The 15,914-nt window shown below is 42.2% G+C and overlaps 1 protein-coding gene across 1 annotated transcript in view; it reads right to left on the reverse strand.

Annotated features, from left to right (window-relative positions):
• The window catches only part of LOC124129451, a 35,747-nt gene extending 22,271 nt beyond the window's left edge, over nt 1-13,476 (reverse strand). The window contains exons 1-8 of the mRNA XM_048383816.1: nt 13,320-13,476; nt 12,431-12,603; nt 11,995-12,203; nt 11,417-11,606; nt 10,314-10,442; nt 9,756-9,877; nt 9,491-9,658; nt 1,067-1,217 (exon numbers count right to left, since the gene is read on the reverse strand). Coding sequence (XP_048239773.1) covers nt 1,067-1,217; nt 9,491-9,658; nt 9,756-9,877; nt 10,314-10,442; nt 11,417-11,606; nt 11,995-12,203; nt 12,431-12,569 — 1,108 coding nt within the window. The 5' untranslated portion in view covers nt 12,570-12,603; nt 13,320-13,476. The remainder of the gene's footprint in view (nt 1-1,066; nt 1,218-9,490; nt 9,659-9,755; nt 9,878-10,313; nt 10,443-11,416; nt 11,607-11,994; nt 12,204-12,430; nt 12,604-13,319) is intronic.
• Between the last annotated feature and the right edge of the window lie 2,438 nt (nt 13,477-15,914).

Here is a 15,914-nt window from a genome sequence, read left to right on the forward strand (position 1 = left end):
TCACTTATAACAATGCAGAAATTGAAGAAATGAAAAAAATGTCTACTGAGGCTCATGTTGCACCCACGTTAAAAATAGGATCGTCAACAAAAAATTCCGGCCTGTTCTTTGGAGGTGTTGACAGCGGTACATTCAAGAAACAAAAACTGAAAAGAAGTGTACTTTGTACAATTGCTGGTTGAAAAGAATCACAGAAGATGTTGTTTTCAAATACATATAGAACCATCAGGTGTTCTGTTCTCCCTATTCACACATAACAGCAACCACCTCTCAACCACCTCTCAACCTCGTAATTCAGCCAAGTAACAATTTTCAGCTATTTATACATGGACTTGGATAAAGACAACGACGTTTGTTGCCAGTGATTAAGCTTTCAACCAAAGGAACTGAAGAACTGAGTTTCTGTCGTTGTAGTGACTTGGGCTCATTGTACTAAATGAGCATGCGAACTCATCTCAAGTATTGCTCATCAATCCGCGTTGTGCGTACAGACGTTTTGGTGCTCATGCTATGACGAGAAAGAAGACAACATTCAGTAAAATGGACCATATTATAATGTAATACTAGTGTATTATGAATTATGATACCATGCTGACAAAGCTGTTGGAACGTTCTTGTTTGAAATTCTTTCTTCTTGGATATTATAGCACACTATGACCCATATACATTAATTGGAATACCCGATCTTATCCAATCAGAACCACTAAGGATCCATGCTCGTCATAAGAGGCGACTAACGGGATGGGATGGTGTGGTCAGGCTCGGTGACTTGGTGCATGACATCTTATTCCAATTGCGTAGATTGATGCTTATGATATCAATCACTGGGTTGTCGATTATTCACAGACCGTCGTCAAATCGATGGAATATTACTGAGTGAAGAGTTAAACAACAAACGTCCGTAAACGTCCGTTAACGTATGACGTTAGCAGTTTCGAATTCGTGGACCTGCCATAGAGAATTTTCGTAAAAAATGGGAACATGTGTTTTTTATGATAAAAGTGTTTGATGAAAAAAAGTTTAAAATGTTCAGGAAAATACGCGCCTTGAGGCAAATATTACTTACCTGATTTAAATGCACGATATTCGATTGAAGTAAGGGTTGACTCTAACTTCTTTGTCGTGAGGGAAATAGGCTTCTGAATCTTCGATACCATGGTGACGAACATGTGATCCTGTAAGCTGTCACCAACTGGGAGACTAGCGTGAACTGGAATCTGTATATTGAAGTACACACGACAAAACTATTTCAATAATTTTGTAAAATCTAAATATTTTTTACATTTGTATACTTATCCTGCATAACTTCTTAACGATTTCACAGCTTACCTTACGATAACTAGAAGGAAGGTCCTGGGTGAAGAAATAAAGTTCTGATGTCCCAATTACAGACCTTATCGTCGCTATCCTGTGACCTTGATGACACTGACTGTCGCCCAAGCTCTTAGAAATACATACTTTTGAGGTTTCTGAAGCCAAAGTGAAGCGACAAGTCTTGCGACGGTCTGGGCCTTAAACGTAGTAATGCAGGATAAGTATACACATGTAAAAAAAATATTTAGATTTTACTAAATTTTTTACTTATCCTGCATTACTCCTTAATGTATCTGTGTCGGACAGTTTGGAGGTGGGTCAACCTTCAGAATACAGAAACCTCAATAATTCACACCCTTCAATATGACACAAGTTGGTCGATAAACCTTGAAGCAGAAAAAACGCCATTAGGGTTGTTAAAAATAGGATAAAAAAAGATTGAACATAGGAATTACAGAGATATTTCCAATACATACTTAGTATTAAAGAAAATTATAGCTAATCAACTAATTCTTTACTTACTACGTCAAAGAGCCGTCGTTCACAAACAGGATTGTCTAATATTCTTCCACTGGCGGCGACTGAGTGACTGCACATGGAAGTAGATTGGCTCTGTATAGGACGAGTTCATTATTTACGTCAGGGGTTGGTAACCTGCTGGGTTACAACCAGAGGGTCCAACTTCGCACGCCTTCGACATCCTCGAGAGCCACAACGCGAAGATAATGACTTACGTAAACCTGTGTCGAACCTCCAGAAATATCCTTCCGTGATTGTTCCAATAAAACAATTGCCGTGTTGAGCCATGGTAAGGCTAACACCCTGAGATCGTGAGGGTAATTCGCTCTCCGCGGATTACGTTTTGGCGCTCTCGTAGGCCTGCAGGATTACTGCACGTAACCATAGAGATATGGTGTTTGCGACTAACTTCGGTCGTGGACGTAGTAAACACGGGTATAAATAACCGCTTCCTCGAACCACGCCTAGTCTTGGAGCGGCGAATGAAAACTCGAACTGCTCGCACCGAGCCCAGAAGAAATTCACCTTCATGTACGGCTCCCACAATAACCGATATTGGTGGGATGGTGAAGGAACGGTCGGGTTGGAATGGTAGTAGATTTTAGCAATAAAATCCTAGCATAACCTGAGATGTACCGCTCCGTGCGTCCCATGCTCAAAACGGACCCGGGTGGTGTTAATCAGGTGTAGTTCGCTCACCCATGCTGCCATAGCTAATGCCAAGAGAAACCATTATTTTCTTGGTGAGGTCATAAAATGAGGATGCATAGAGGGTCTCGAAGGGGGGCCTCGAAGTACCATGTTCAAGTCCCAAGCAGGTGGGAGGAACTTGGCCTGATCCGAAAGCCTGAATGAGCGTAATAGGGCCTGTAGTTCCGTGACCTTAATCACCTTGTGATTTTCCGGGACAGCCAACCCTGAGTTAAGTGCAGCCAATTACATAGTAATGGTGCTACCTTGTAGTTCCAAGTATCTTTGGGTAGCAAATGTAGGAGGAATTCCGCTAGGAATTGTTGTGACGCAATCGTAGGGTCTTGATTCTTTTGCCTTGTAAAAAGTCTCAAATGATCCCCAAATGATAGTCCTCTGGGAGAGGAACGATGAACTAAAGCTATAGCTTTGCTGCCCGTTGTCGAAATATCCCTTCGCACTTAAACGCCTTTTAAAGACGAACCATGCGTGCAGACGTTGGGTGAGGCAATTTGCTGTGAGGCCTGATGAGTAGGTTGGACCACTGTGGGAGGGGTCGTGGATCGTCTTCAGCTAGATGTTTCTGAGCTTGACGAACCATCCTCTCGCCGGTCACCAGGGCGCGACCAAGGTGAGAGCAAGATACCTTGTCTCTTTGATCCCCTGTATCACCTTGGTAAGTAAAACTGATGGCAGAAAAGTGTGTGCTTTTAGCCCTTACCAAGGGATACTGAACTCGTCCACTGCCCAAGTCTGCATATCCGGTAACGGGGAGATATATGGCCTGAGTTGGTGGTCTAGGCAAGTAAGAAACAAGTCAATGTTTGGTTGCCTGAACTTCTGAAGCAGTAACTGGAATGTTTCTGTGAGAAGTTTCCACTCGGTGGGAGCCACCCTGTCTGGACATGATACTGCCAAAGTGATATGGCCAGAATTAAAGCTTCCAACTCCAAGTTGTTTATATGCCACTTTCACTGAACACTGGACCATAGCCCTGAGGTCATCTGGTCTTGTAAGTGAATACCCCACCCGATGGGGAGCGTCAACGAACAGGTGTATATTCGGGGAAAACCTGAATAAAGAGACTCCGAAGACATTCAACGCCACCAATTGAGTTTAGCCGGTAGAGTGATGGCCTTGATAGGATCCTGACTCCTGATGTTGCAGTTGTAAGTGGCCCAAGCTAGTTAAGTCCTGTACCGAGGTGAGTAACCCTAGCAACACTTGCCATTGGCAAAGCATGTATGGTTGGTGTTGAGCAGATGACAACAGGCTTAGAAACTTGTGCCAACTGTCCCTCGGTACAAATAGGAGATCCTGGTCTGTCTGGAACAGGCCTCCTATGAACTGGAGCCAATAGGAAGGAGATAACTCCCGACTTCGCTTCGTTGATTATCCATCCAAGTTAAAAAGATATAGTAGCCGTCTGCCTGGTGAATTCCCGATGGCGTACTAACGTTGACATGTGTTGATAACACAGAAGATCGTCCTCCATCTACGACTCGAAACAAGTGTTCGTCAAGTGTAGATACGCAGTTATTGGCTTCATTACTCCTGTAAATAGCCAAGGGTCACTGACATGTCAAATTGGAAACACTATCCATTGGTAGTGAACCCCACTGAACTGGACCTGAGGAGTCTACGGTTGGGATGGATAGTCGACACTGACCAAGAATCAGACGTATTGATGTTGATTATGAGAGTTCTCAACGTGGTGAGGCGGCAATAATGTGGACGTTTAAGATAACGTTCGTTGAACACGGAGAGATTGTGGATCATTCTCATCTTGTCTGGGTCCTTCATGGGTACCAGGCAGATGTGAGGATAAAACCCCGGTGTAAAGACTGGGTTGTGAACCAACTCTACAGCTGTTCTCACCAACAGTATGTCTATGTTGGATTTTCCAAACAAAACTGTGGTCAACGGTGGGGTTACCTCTTCGTGTATACGGAAACCATGATATAATACGATGAGTACGTAATCGTCCTTGAGACTTGTCTGTGCCACGCCCTTTCCCAGTAAGGGAATACTGGTCTTCCTTGAGAGACGCGCGTCTAGGCTTATAATTGGCTGACGTAGATAGACTGGGATAGACTAAGAAAGAGACGTGCTCTAGAGTCTTGAGCACAGTGTAATTCAAAGCGTTTTGGGAACTTGGCGTGCGTGTCTGCGATCTGTTCATTGAACAGGGGAGTAGATGACCAAGGTTGACGTAGCAGCCTGCCCTTGAAGCCAGAATCTCAGTTGAAAACACTGTAAAGACTGGTTGTAACGGTAATCTCCGTCAGGGTGGTCTCAAGATGAATTTTCCTGTGGTCAATCTGACGCTGCAGGAAAATCATCATAGTTTGGAAGTGATCTGATCAGATAGGCTTATCCTCTGATAGATCCTGATCCACCACAAACATTGACGATGTTGGTGTCTTAAACGACGGAGCAAATGTGAGTTTGGAGAAGTCTTCCTCCAATGACCTCGTGGTGTCCCTCTTATTTACCCCGTTACCAGGGGAGGGCGTCACTGACACGTGACGGTCTGCTACCTAATCTGGTATTTGTGCTTAGCCGGTGATCTGCTCCGGTGCGTAGTACCTACCCTATCAGCAGGCTTTGATGACCCGCCTAGATAAGGAGTCATGTGGGGATGTTACCCTCCTTGCTGCCCAGCGATATATGCTGTACCAGAAAACACATTTGGTATTTGGCATACGTTAGGCGCAGATGTAGTCGCTTACATTAGTGCCAAGGATGTTGTGTAACCGAGTACACTGTAAGTCCTTTGACTGACGTCATTGTAGAGACCTTGATTGGTACGCAAGACGCTGCGATCAGCGCAGGTCTGTGAGACTAGGGTCATCGGTGATGACTGGATCATTGTAGAAGCGCTTGGACCATTGTCCAGTTAGCGTACGGGAACGGTGTTGACGCCTGAGCGTACATCTGCTGCTCTGGATATGTTGGAAAAGTGCTAAGCTGATCGTGCGTCGGTTGCGTAATAGAGGCGCCTGGGTAGAAGTCAGACGCTGCGCTCGGCGCAGGTAATTGAGACACAAAGCTCAAAGGTATTGACTGGACCATGGCTTGCTATGCTACCCCTATCATAGCATCTTGAGACGCTGGTGCTGTCGCCGACGTCACAGATTTAACATATCTGAAAGTGTCTGGCGGCTGAAAAAAAGGCGCAGTTACGATACTCACAAAATCCTCCGGTATTGTTGATTTCGGTGGAGAGTGTACTCCTGCAGTCACAGTTACGGGCGTCATATTACCTGCCGATAATAACGGCTGGGTGGTTATGACCGAACCATGTCCTTCGCTATTCCGCGATTGTAACATTCCTTTCGTCTCACGACGGGATTACTGCAAAATATGATTGTGAGTAACCTGCTTTTATATTGTAAAACTCGTTTGAGAGAGATTTATACAAAAATTACATTTAGAATTTGGCGGGCACATCTACGACAATATGTATAACACGCAAACAAGTTTCAGAAATAAACCATTTTTGAAGAAATGGTACGGGAAGAATGCCGTAGAATTGAACAATAATCTATTCGCAAAAATACGAGTTGCAAGGGTATACAATATTTTTATATACGCAACTCAATGTAAACCAAGGCTATTTACATTTAGAGTTTTGAGAGCACATCTGCGTGCAAACCAAACAACGTGGATGATGATCTTTGTAAGATTTTTTCCACGACAATTACTACAAAGCTCAAGCATAAGTTATGCAATTAAACCATTGTTGATGAGACTGTACTGGAAGAAGGCCGTAGAATTGAACAATAATCTATCGGCAAATTACGAGTTGAAAGTGTATACAATATTTGTATATACGCAACTCAATGTAAACCAAAGCTATTTACTTTTGGATTTTGGCGAACACATATGCGTGTAGGACAACCGACGTGAATGATAAGATTTTTTCCACGACAATAATACAATCGCGCAAACATAGGTACGCAATTAAAGAATTGTTGACGAAGCGGGACTGGAAGAAAGCCGTAGATCTAGATTTGATATCAATCTATCGGCAAACATATTTTGAACGAGTCGAAAATGTATACATAGAGGTTATCACGCGAGTGTGTTTGGGGATGGTAAATATCCTGCATTAGGAATAAACATTGTATTTAGCGAGCCTTACACTGGGTAAGTGATGTGTTAGTCGGACAGTGGCAGCAGCCAATATAGTTCCAACCAAAATCTGTTTCTTATACAGTGGCCAAGCAACATATACGCAAAACAACAGTTGTTTTTAATTGCCTTTCGCGGCAATCCATCGGTCTGTCCGCTAGAGTAACTGTCCTTTGTCGAAGGGAAGCTACTCTAACCCTAGTCTATAAGACGTCACGGCCACGGTCAGACGTTGTTGACAGTCGGTCTGTCCTGTCATAACGTTAAGAAGTGTTGTCAGATGTACACACAGCGACAAAACGAAACAAGGTAACAATTCAAACATGTTTCGGCCAAATCCAACTATTTTAATTTGTGGAGATGGTTTCAAGCCGCAGAGGTATACAAGCACAGATATGGCTACTGATCCTGCTTGGCTAGGCCTCATACCCTCGCAAAATTGTTTCGAAATTTAGTTGCCAAAATTTATAAAATGCCTTAGCTACGTCACAGTTAGACACTGATTGTCAGTATATTAGACTGTTCTTTTGATAATGATAGCAATTATCCCTGTAGTTTATCCAGATTCCCGATAGTTATTTCTGACTCGATCGCCGAATGACGAGGGCGACGCCATGTTTGTTTATAAACAGTGAAAGTAGTCCTACTTGACCTTTGATATTTGCATCTCTATCCGCATATGACCCCAACGGATATCGTTTTTATCCGTTGGCTTTATCCTGCCGGGAAACCTACCCAGTATATGATAAAATAATTTATATGTACGCAACTCACTGTTACGCCAAAGCTAGTAGAATTTAAGAACACAAGAATGTTATACATACATGTATGTAGCTGAGAATTGTAAACAATTTGAATACCTTTGCAGGCAAACGATTGTAACACAATTCAAAATAGCGGCAAACAACAAATATGTGGCGGGAAGTCACAAGAGTCTTTTCACGCCTAATTAATTCACATAAAACTACACAACATGGGGAAAGTATATGAAAAGAATACATCACCCATCACAGATCAATTTTAGGATTGTAAACGAACACTGAAGGTCTAAATTAATCCAAAAGGAGAGCTCCGCTGGGACATGTCCTTGCTGTACTGCGACAAGCAGTGATGAGAAGATGACCTTAGGTGTCATCAAAGTCACAGGCAGCGACGTGAAGGTCAGTAATTGGGACTTCAGAACACGACTTTATTTCTTCACCCAGGACCTTCGCAGTTGCGCTGTCCTTCTAGTTGTCTTAAGGTAAGCAGTGAATGCATTAAGGAGTAATGCAGGATAAGTAAAAAATATAAGAAATCACAATAGTCCACTGTGCGATTCCGACCAATTCCTAAGCACGTGTTTATAAGAACATCATAGAGTGGTGACACTATGTGTTCGCGGAAAGGTAAGCGTATATCACCCCACCAGTGGCACCCATCACAAACCCGTCAGAAACACATGCAAAGAAAAGACAATAAGTAATAGCCTCTGGCACACCTGTACTTATAATGTATGGAAGTTACTGGTTCTCTGGCATTAGAAATCAGAAAGTGAGACTTGTTGAACACAAGGGACGATGAAAGCTGATCGTATTTGTGTATTTGAGTTGTCGGTGAATCGGTAAGTCACTTCTTAAGACCAGCATAGGTTGCTGGCGATCTATTCTAATCCAGAATCCTCATGAAGAAATATAAGTGTTGTTTTCATTCTATAACACACTTGGGACTTTAGTAATCTTAAGGAATGACTGTGTATTATTTTCGGTTCATAAAGGTATGAATCGAAAAACCGATGTGCAAATTGTATGCATCCGTGTAAATTCGACAACGGAAGCATGTTTTATCTACAATAGTTTTACCAAAAACAGGTGTATATATCAAAGCAGACAAAAAGACGACATTGATAAACATTCCAGTTGTAGGAATACATAGAGTGGCGTGACATGAATAAGGTGATTGTTTAATTTATGCACATAACTTGAAAGCCTACAAAGGCAGTAGCCGATTAACGGAGAGTGGGATCCAAACAATGATCATAGGACCTGTCAATCAAGGCAAGAGGCTGTAACGAATATAACTGTGAGAAAGCGGCTATTTCAAATGATAACGGGAAGACACAGTTGGAAAAATGGGGACAATGAAAAAGAAATATATGTTGTATGTTCGTTCTTTAACACAATAGTAGTAATCTACAACATGAATTGACAATTGGTACTTTTAGAACAGAAGATGAGGCATGTCTTTCTATAAGAAGTAATTAAAGAATTTATATGAATCTTTCTCACACTTAACAAATAAATTGTTATTTAATCTGACACAACTCAGTCGCATGAGTTGGCTAAAGAGCATAAAGTAGCCGTTCTATAAATTTGCACTCATAGGTTAGTGACAGGGCAGGAGATGGCAACATCGCTTCCGAAACATGTGGTGAATGGGTCCAGGTTATTAATCATTACAGAATGGAGATATACTATACTAGATGATCGTGGATGTGCTCATTGCGGCATTAGACGTAACACACATACATCTACAATAGTATGCAATGTTCAAGTCTAACGGTCATCATGTGTAACAAAACTGCTCAGTATATTAACGTCGTCATTCCTCATACGTCTTTTCTTGTTCAATTCTCTTCTGTCAGAAAAGGCTCACCTTTTCACGAACACCTGGTATCATCACGTTTTGATAGCGCTTCATAAACACATGCTCAGGAAAAAGTAGGAATCGTACAGTCGATTCTCCTTTTAGATAAACTTACATCTGTGATGTTTCTGGAGAGAACAGCAATCCGATCTACTAATTTAAATTAGACATAAACTGCATAAAGAGATCGATGCTCAGTTCTCACCTTCATCTCCTCCAAGTGTTTCTTTGGCCCGATCCCTGACAGCAACAGCAGCTGTGGCGATCCAATTGAACCAGCTGACAAGATTACCTCCCTTGAAGCACGAACTCTGTACAGGCGGCCATCTTTGACATACTCGACACCATCTGCCATCTTCTTGTTTATCATTACCTGGTGAAAACAATTGACCAAACTCAGTACTGAACTGATGTGTGATGTATGTACGAATGCGTAACCTAGAGGAATGTGGACGGGTGAAGTACACTACCTTCGTGACGTGACTGTTGGCCAGGACGTGCAGGTTGGGTCTGTCTATCACTGGCCACAGGAACGCCTTGGATGTGCTCATACGTTCGCCATTCCTGATTGAAGCCTGAGATCTACTAAATCCTGAAACAATTACAGTTGGCATTAATAACGTATTACAACGTGCCTTTGCCTTACTACAGGACTATGAAAATATTCGAAGCAAAACCGTCATGAGCAGAATTCCATCAATAGGATGCTCCGGATGTAATTCAAAGGTTGTTGAGGGTGGTTGAGTCAGGCGATTTCTTCCGTACTATTTAAATAGTAGATCTAATAGAGACTCGCCAAACTGACAGACTGACATATACACAGACAACCGACAGGGTGACACCCAGACAGACAGGAAGGCAGACGCAGAACCACATAAACCTACAGGTGGAAAAAGACTCTCAGGAACAGCAAAGACACACAAAACTGACAAACACGCACATAGCTACACTGCACAAAGACAAAAACGAACGCATGCAGACACAGACAAACTCCACGCACACGTACGCTCCTTCGCACATAAACTTGCCTTCCTGATTTTCGCCGTTGTAGTCTACTTCCTTGAACCCGAGTTCAATTCCCGCCTTGACGAAGAAGTCAGCGACGGGTATTGCGTTCACTTCCGTCACAGTCAGTGGGCCTCCCCGGCCATGGTATTCTTGAAAATGATGATGAGTAAGAAGGATATGGTATGTCTCGATAACAAACAAAAATCTTTCACACACTGTCAACTGTCATGAAAAGCGGGAAAAGCGGGAAACCCAAGAAAAAGCAGCGTAAATTTAGTAACGGCGATTTTTGAAGTTTTTATTGATCTCAGTACAAACAAAAAGAAAGCACAATGCATCTTCCCCTGCTATTTACATTTGTTTGTTGGTTTACTATTCATTGCCGCAATCGGCAGTATTCAACATATGTGACGGCGGTGTGTAAAATAATCGAGTCTGGACCAGAAAATCCAGTGACTGACATCATATGCATCGGTCTACGCAATTGGGATACGATGACATGCATCAACCAATCCCCATCCCGTTCGTCGCCTCTTACGACAAGCACAGTCGCCTATTACGGCAAGCATGGGTTGCTGAAGACCTATTCTTCTGTTTATGTTGGTTGGTTGCTTAACGCCGCACTCAGCAATATTCCAGCTATATGACGGCGGTCTGTAAATAATCGAGTCTGGACCAGACAATCCAGTGATTGACATCATGAGCATCGATTCACGCAAATTGGATCGATTACATGCATCTACAAAGTCAGCCAACGAGTAAAGTACTTTTGGTTTTATGTTTACTCTTTGTCTCATCCGAATTTGACTCAGCTATCTTCACCTAAAAGAGGTTTGTTTTGTTGGTTTTTCGTTTCACGCCGCACTCAGCAATAGAGAAGTGATATTTTCACAAGTGCACAATCACTTACTGTTTTTATGCAAATTATGTATGCGTCGGATGCCACCGGTAGGGCCGAACATGGTTACTCTTTCGTGAAGACCTGGTGTCATCAGTGATTTTCAGTGATCCATTCATATAATTGTCACACGTATTTTGCCTTTTAAGCCCAGTGATAATGAATTGCACGTGGTGATAATATCGACATGCGAAATGTAAATGATGTATATAGTTTTATAGTTACCTGAATTTTTTAATCTATCAATTTGTATGTCTTCCGACTTTTTAAAGTACGGGAGAACATCTTCGTAACTCCACCCCTCACTGCCACTGGCTGCCCAGCTGTCGTAGTCATGACGATGCCCTCTGACATACTGCATATAGTTTAACTGGCTGCTTCCTCCCAAGACTCTACCACGTGGCCATGCTCCCCTCTGAAATTCATCTTAATATATCTACTTGAATACAGATGTAAAATATATCAAATGTTATCACAGTTTTTGTAACTGGTGCGTCACATTTTGAAACGCCCTACACATCTCTACCATAAAACATTTGAAAGCTTTACAGAGGCCACAAATTTTGTAACCTTGAGCTAACAACTCCTGAACAACAGTCGTGTGACGCTCTTTCAAATCATGGCAGACAGAGCATGCTCAATCAGCAAACCAAGAACCTAGAAAATAGGGCATGCTCAATCACGAATGATGCTAAGACCAATTCAATGTACGAATACAACTGTATGTGCATGTGCAGATCTTAATATATAAAATAGGGCAACAGGGAGGTGCGTGCTTTCAGAGACCTATTTGTTAACCTTGCCTTTTCTATTAGTCCTGAATGTGCATTTTGCTGAGGTTCGGTCAAATAGGCCCAGTCAAATTTGTCCATCTGGTTTAAGGCTACCATCAGAGGAGTATCCAGCGTCTTCTGGTTCCGGTCATCACCGCCAGCCTCGATCAGCAGGACGGTCACGTCACCATTCTCGGACAGACGGGACGCTAGAACAGCCCCTGCGGACCCTGCCCCAACTGTGAAATAGAATACTGTTTTAACCATACACAACAGATCACACTTAATCATTTGCTGTGGTCGTCCTAACAGTAATGCCCCAATTAAACTACATAATGCAATACTCACATAATATTATCAGACAGAATTTGTTCTTACATTACAGTAACGACCCAAAAGACGCTCAACAAAATGTAGCAGTCATTTGAAGATGAACTTCAGAAATATTCGAAGATATGAATATTACCTATTATATAGTCATAAGTCGTTCTCAGTTCGGGAGAAAGAATTCCTTTGTCGTCAACAGGAAAGACGGAGACACCGACGAAGATAGCGAGGATTGCAACATTGACGACAAGCAGCAGTGACGTCGTTGAAAAGCCCATGATCCCTTATTCGGATTTTGAATATTCTGTCAAACTGACAATGTGCAATATGTTCAATCTTCACAATTGGCTACATTATTTCTGCTTTTCCTACAAGCCATGCACTTCAAAATCCATGTCTATATGCAAACTAAAAATACTATTTATCCCCGTTATGATTCAACTGAACAATCAGCCTCGGTTGGAATAGAAGCTTTCACACCTATATCTTGCTGGACCAGGAAACTGAAATAATCGGATTGTATACGCCTGTGACCTGATTTAGTGCTGGTCAGTTTGCTCGATGGTGTGGATCGTTTTCATGTGTATATTCACCGGTTTGTCTCAGCCAGACAAAGCACTGGGACTTATGGCAACTCAATGGGAAATACATGCACTGTCAACATTATTTGTTTTTACGTTTAATCGTATAGGCTCTTTACGAAAGATAGTGTTTCCAATCAATGCATCAACTGGATTCCTTCGCTGACCCTGTTTTGTGCTGATACCAGACTGACACGCTCGTGCCACAAGACAAGGGCATTTTGGCGCAGTGACTATGCCTCTCAACAAGATTTTCCTTTTCATATAACTTGTAAACGAATATACATATTCGAATAAATACACTTTAAATACACTCCACCCTCAGTTTGTTCTATTCGTATAAATACGATACACCTCAGCCGTTTTTGCTATTATTTTCTAAAACATATGTTGAAATGGTCATGATTTGCTCAGGGAAAATTTAAATAAGCCCCTTGTGTTTCTTACCGCTAGCTCGATGTTACACACGTCAAGCCTTCGCCGAAGAAGTGGAGTTGTGTCGATAAGCCAAAGTCACAATCAACAACAAGAATACTGTGTTGACTTTCACGAATGCACTTTACTCTGTGACTCAACAGATGCACCTTATTCCTTGACCCACATTTGAAGACATCTCCTAGTGTAAATAAAAGCTATAAAACCCTTTCCCAATATACAAATGTCAACGCCAGAGAATAATCAGTCTCGAGTATCTGATGAAACATAATACATTGGCCTTAAAGGGGTACGCTGAAGTTCATGATGACACCCGGATTTCGCGAAAAGTGTAAGCACATACTGTCCTACAGGAAGGGAGAAAGCTCTGCTAAGAGTCCATTGTTCGATTGCGACTTTGTCATTAGCATGTGCTTATGAATCAATATCGGCTAGTGATGTTACCATGTGTTCGAGAAAAAAGATGAGCGTATCTGGCCGGAACAGCGTCACTTATGGATTTACTAGATGTACGAACATATACTCTGGTGAATCTGAACTAATCTTTAATGTTGATATTCCTCCTGTTCTATTAGTCTTGTAGAACTTCCCTTCGAATGTATAATATAATTGGACGATTCCGACAATATCATAAGCCCGTGTTTATCAATCACTTGTGAATTTACTAAAATGGTGAATGTACTAAAATAGTGGATATTTACCCATTGCTTTTCTTTTTCTTTGTAACAGAAATGTTTTACATTGATCTTCTTAATATTCTCCTACTAGCTTTAAATACAAAGTCGTTAAGTGACACAATCTGATACCATCAACATGATATCCATCACTGGATTGCCTGGTCCAGATTCGATTATTTACAGGCCACCGGCATATAGCTGGAAGTTGCTGAGTATATAGTATAAATATATCTGAATGCACACATGTGGCACATGCTACCACAGTTGAAACTAGTCGCAGATGTAGACATAGCATGTCAAATTTCAAGGCCATCTGAAATCATTAGCGTGTGTGCACGACCCGATCTCCTGTCAATGGAAGGGATGAGAGTACTAATCTGACCTTGGGGAATGGTGGCCCACTCGGCCTGTAGTGCAACCGTTGTGAGCCGTGCTGTGTGTGCTCTGGCGTGATGCCAGAACCAGGTACGACAGTCTGCGGCTAAGGTTGACATTGTCACGTCCATCCAGCCAACTCATCGAGAGGAACCGGAATATAGTTGTTGTGTCGGTTTGCTGTTGTGAGTCCTGCTGTGTGTTATCCGACATTATCAAGCTGGAATGCAGCCTTAGAGTTCTGACGAAGGGTATTCTCAAGTTGAAATAAAATGTACGCTATGTTAAATCATCATCGTCGTGCGTGTATCGAGAGGAGAGACAATATATTGATCTACACTCCCAGACATTTATCGTCATTGCACCTTCACTGTCCATTCATCAGTTCCCTTATTTTTTGTCGGTATTATGTATATATATATATCATCCTGTATGGGTTTCAACCGTGAACATCTGGGGTAGACTAGGTCTTCAGCAACCCATGCTTGCCATAAGAGGCGACTAAGCTGGTCACAAGAGGCGACTTACGGGATCGGGTGGTCAGGCTCGCTGACTTGTTTTATGCATGTCATCGTATCCCAATTGCGAGGATCGACGCTCGTGATATCAATCACTGGATTGCCTGGTCCAGATTCGATTATTTACAGGCCACCGTCATATAGCTGGAATTTGCTGAGTATGGCGTTGGGCAACAAACAAACAAATAAACAAACATTCATTAAATATATCTGAATGCACACATGTGGCACATGCTACCACAGTTGAAACTAGTCGCAGATGTTGCAGCAATAATGAAAACCCGGATTCGGGCCTTTTGAGCAAATGAAGGGCATCGTTGATAAGATGAAAAAAGAGTGAAGTTTAAGATTCATTGGTCTACTGGTATATTCACGGAGCAGTGACTGGATTTTGAGAAGAATTAGAGGCATGGTCAATGTGCAAAGGGCAGATCAATGTCAAACTTTAATATATCGCGAAAAAAAGAACATATATCTTAAGACACACTACTTACTAAACATTTTCCGACTTTCATTACATTTGGAACAAACATGACTAAATAATGGCCTTAATCGGTGTTTCAATATGTTTGTTGTTTAACGCCGCACTCAGCAATATTCCAGCTATATGACGGCCGTCTGAAAATAATCGAGTCTGGACAAGACAATCCAGTGATTGACATCATGAGCATCGATCCACGCAATTTGGACCGCTGACATGCAGCAACCAAGTCAAAGAGCCTAACCACCCGACCCTTTTAGTCGCCTTTTACGACAAGCATAGTCGCCTTTTACGGCAAGCAAGGGTTGCTGAAGACCTTTTCTACCCCAGATTTTCACGGGTCTGTCAATCGTGGCTTCCATACTACAAATGAGATTCATATTCGAAGAAATTTTGGTATCATGTACCATGTCCTTTGGTTTCTGATGGGCCGATATGTACAGAATATAGAGCCCATCGTCACAGTATTAAATTGAGGATCATGGTTTGCATGTCAATGTACGCTGCCAGCATGGGACGTTGTATATAATATCAATCACTGGTTTTCCTGGTCCAG

Source organism: Haliotis rufescens, unplaced genomic scaffold (genome assembly GCF_023055435.1).
Source record: "Haliotis rufescens isolate VD_foot unplaced genomic scaffold, xgHalRufe1.0.p SCAF_5, whole genome shotgun sequence".
NCBI classification, from domain to species: Eukaryota; Metazoa; Mollusca; class Gastropoda; order Lepetellida; family Haliotidae; genus Haliotis; species Haliotis rufescens.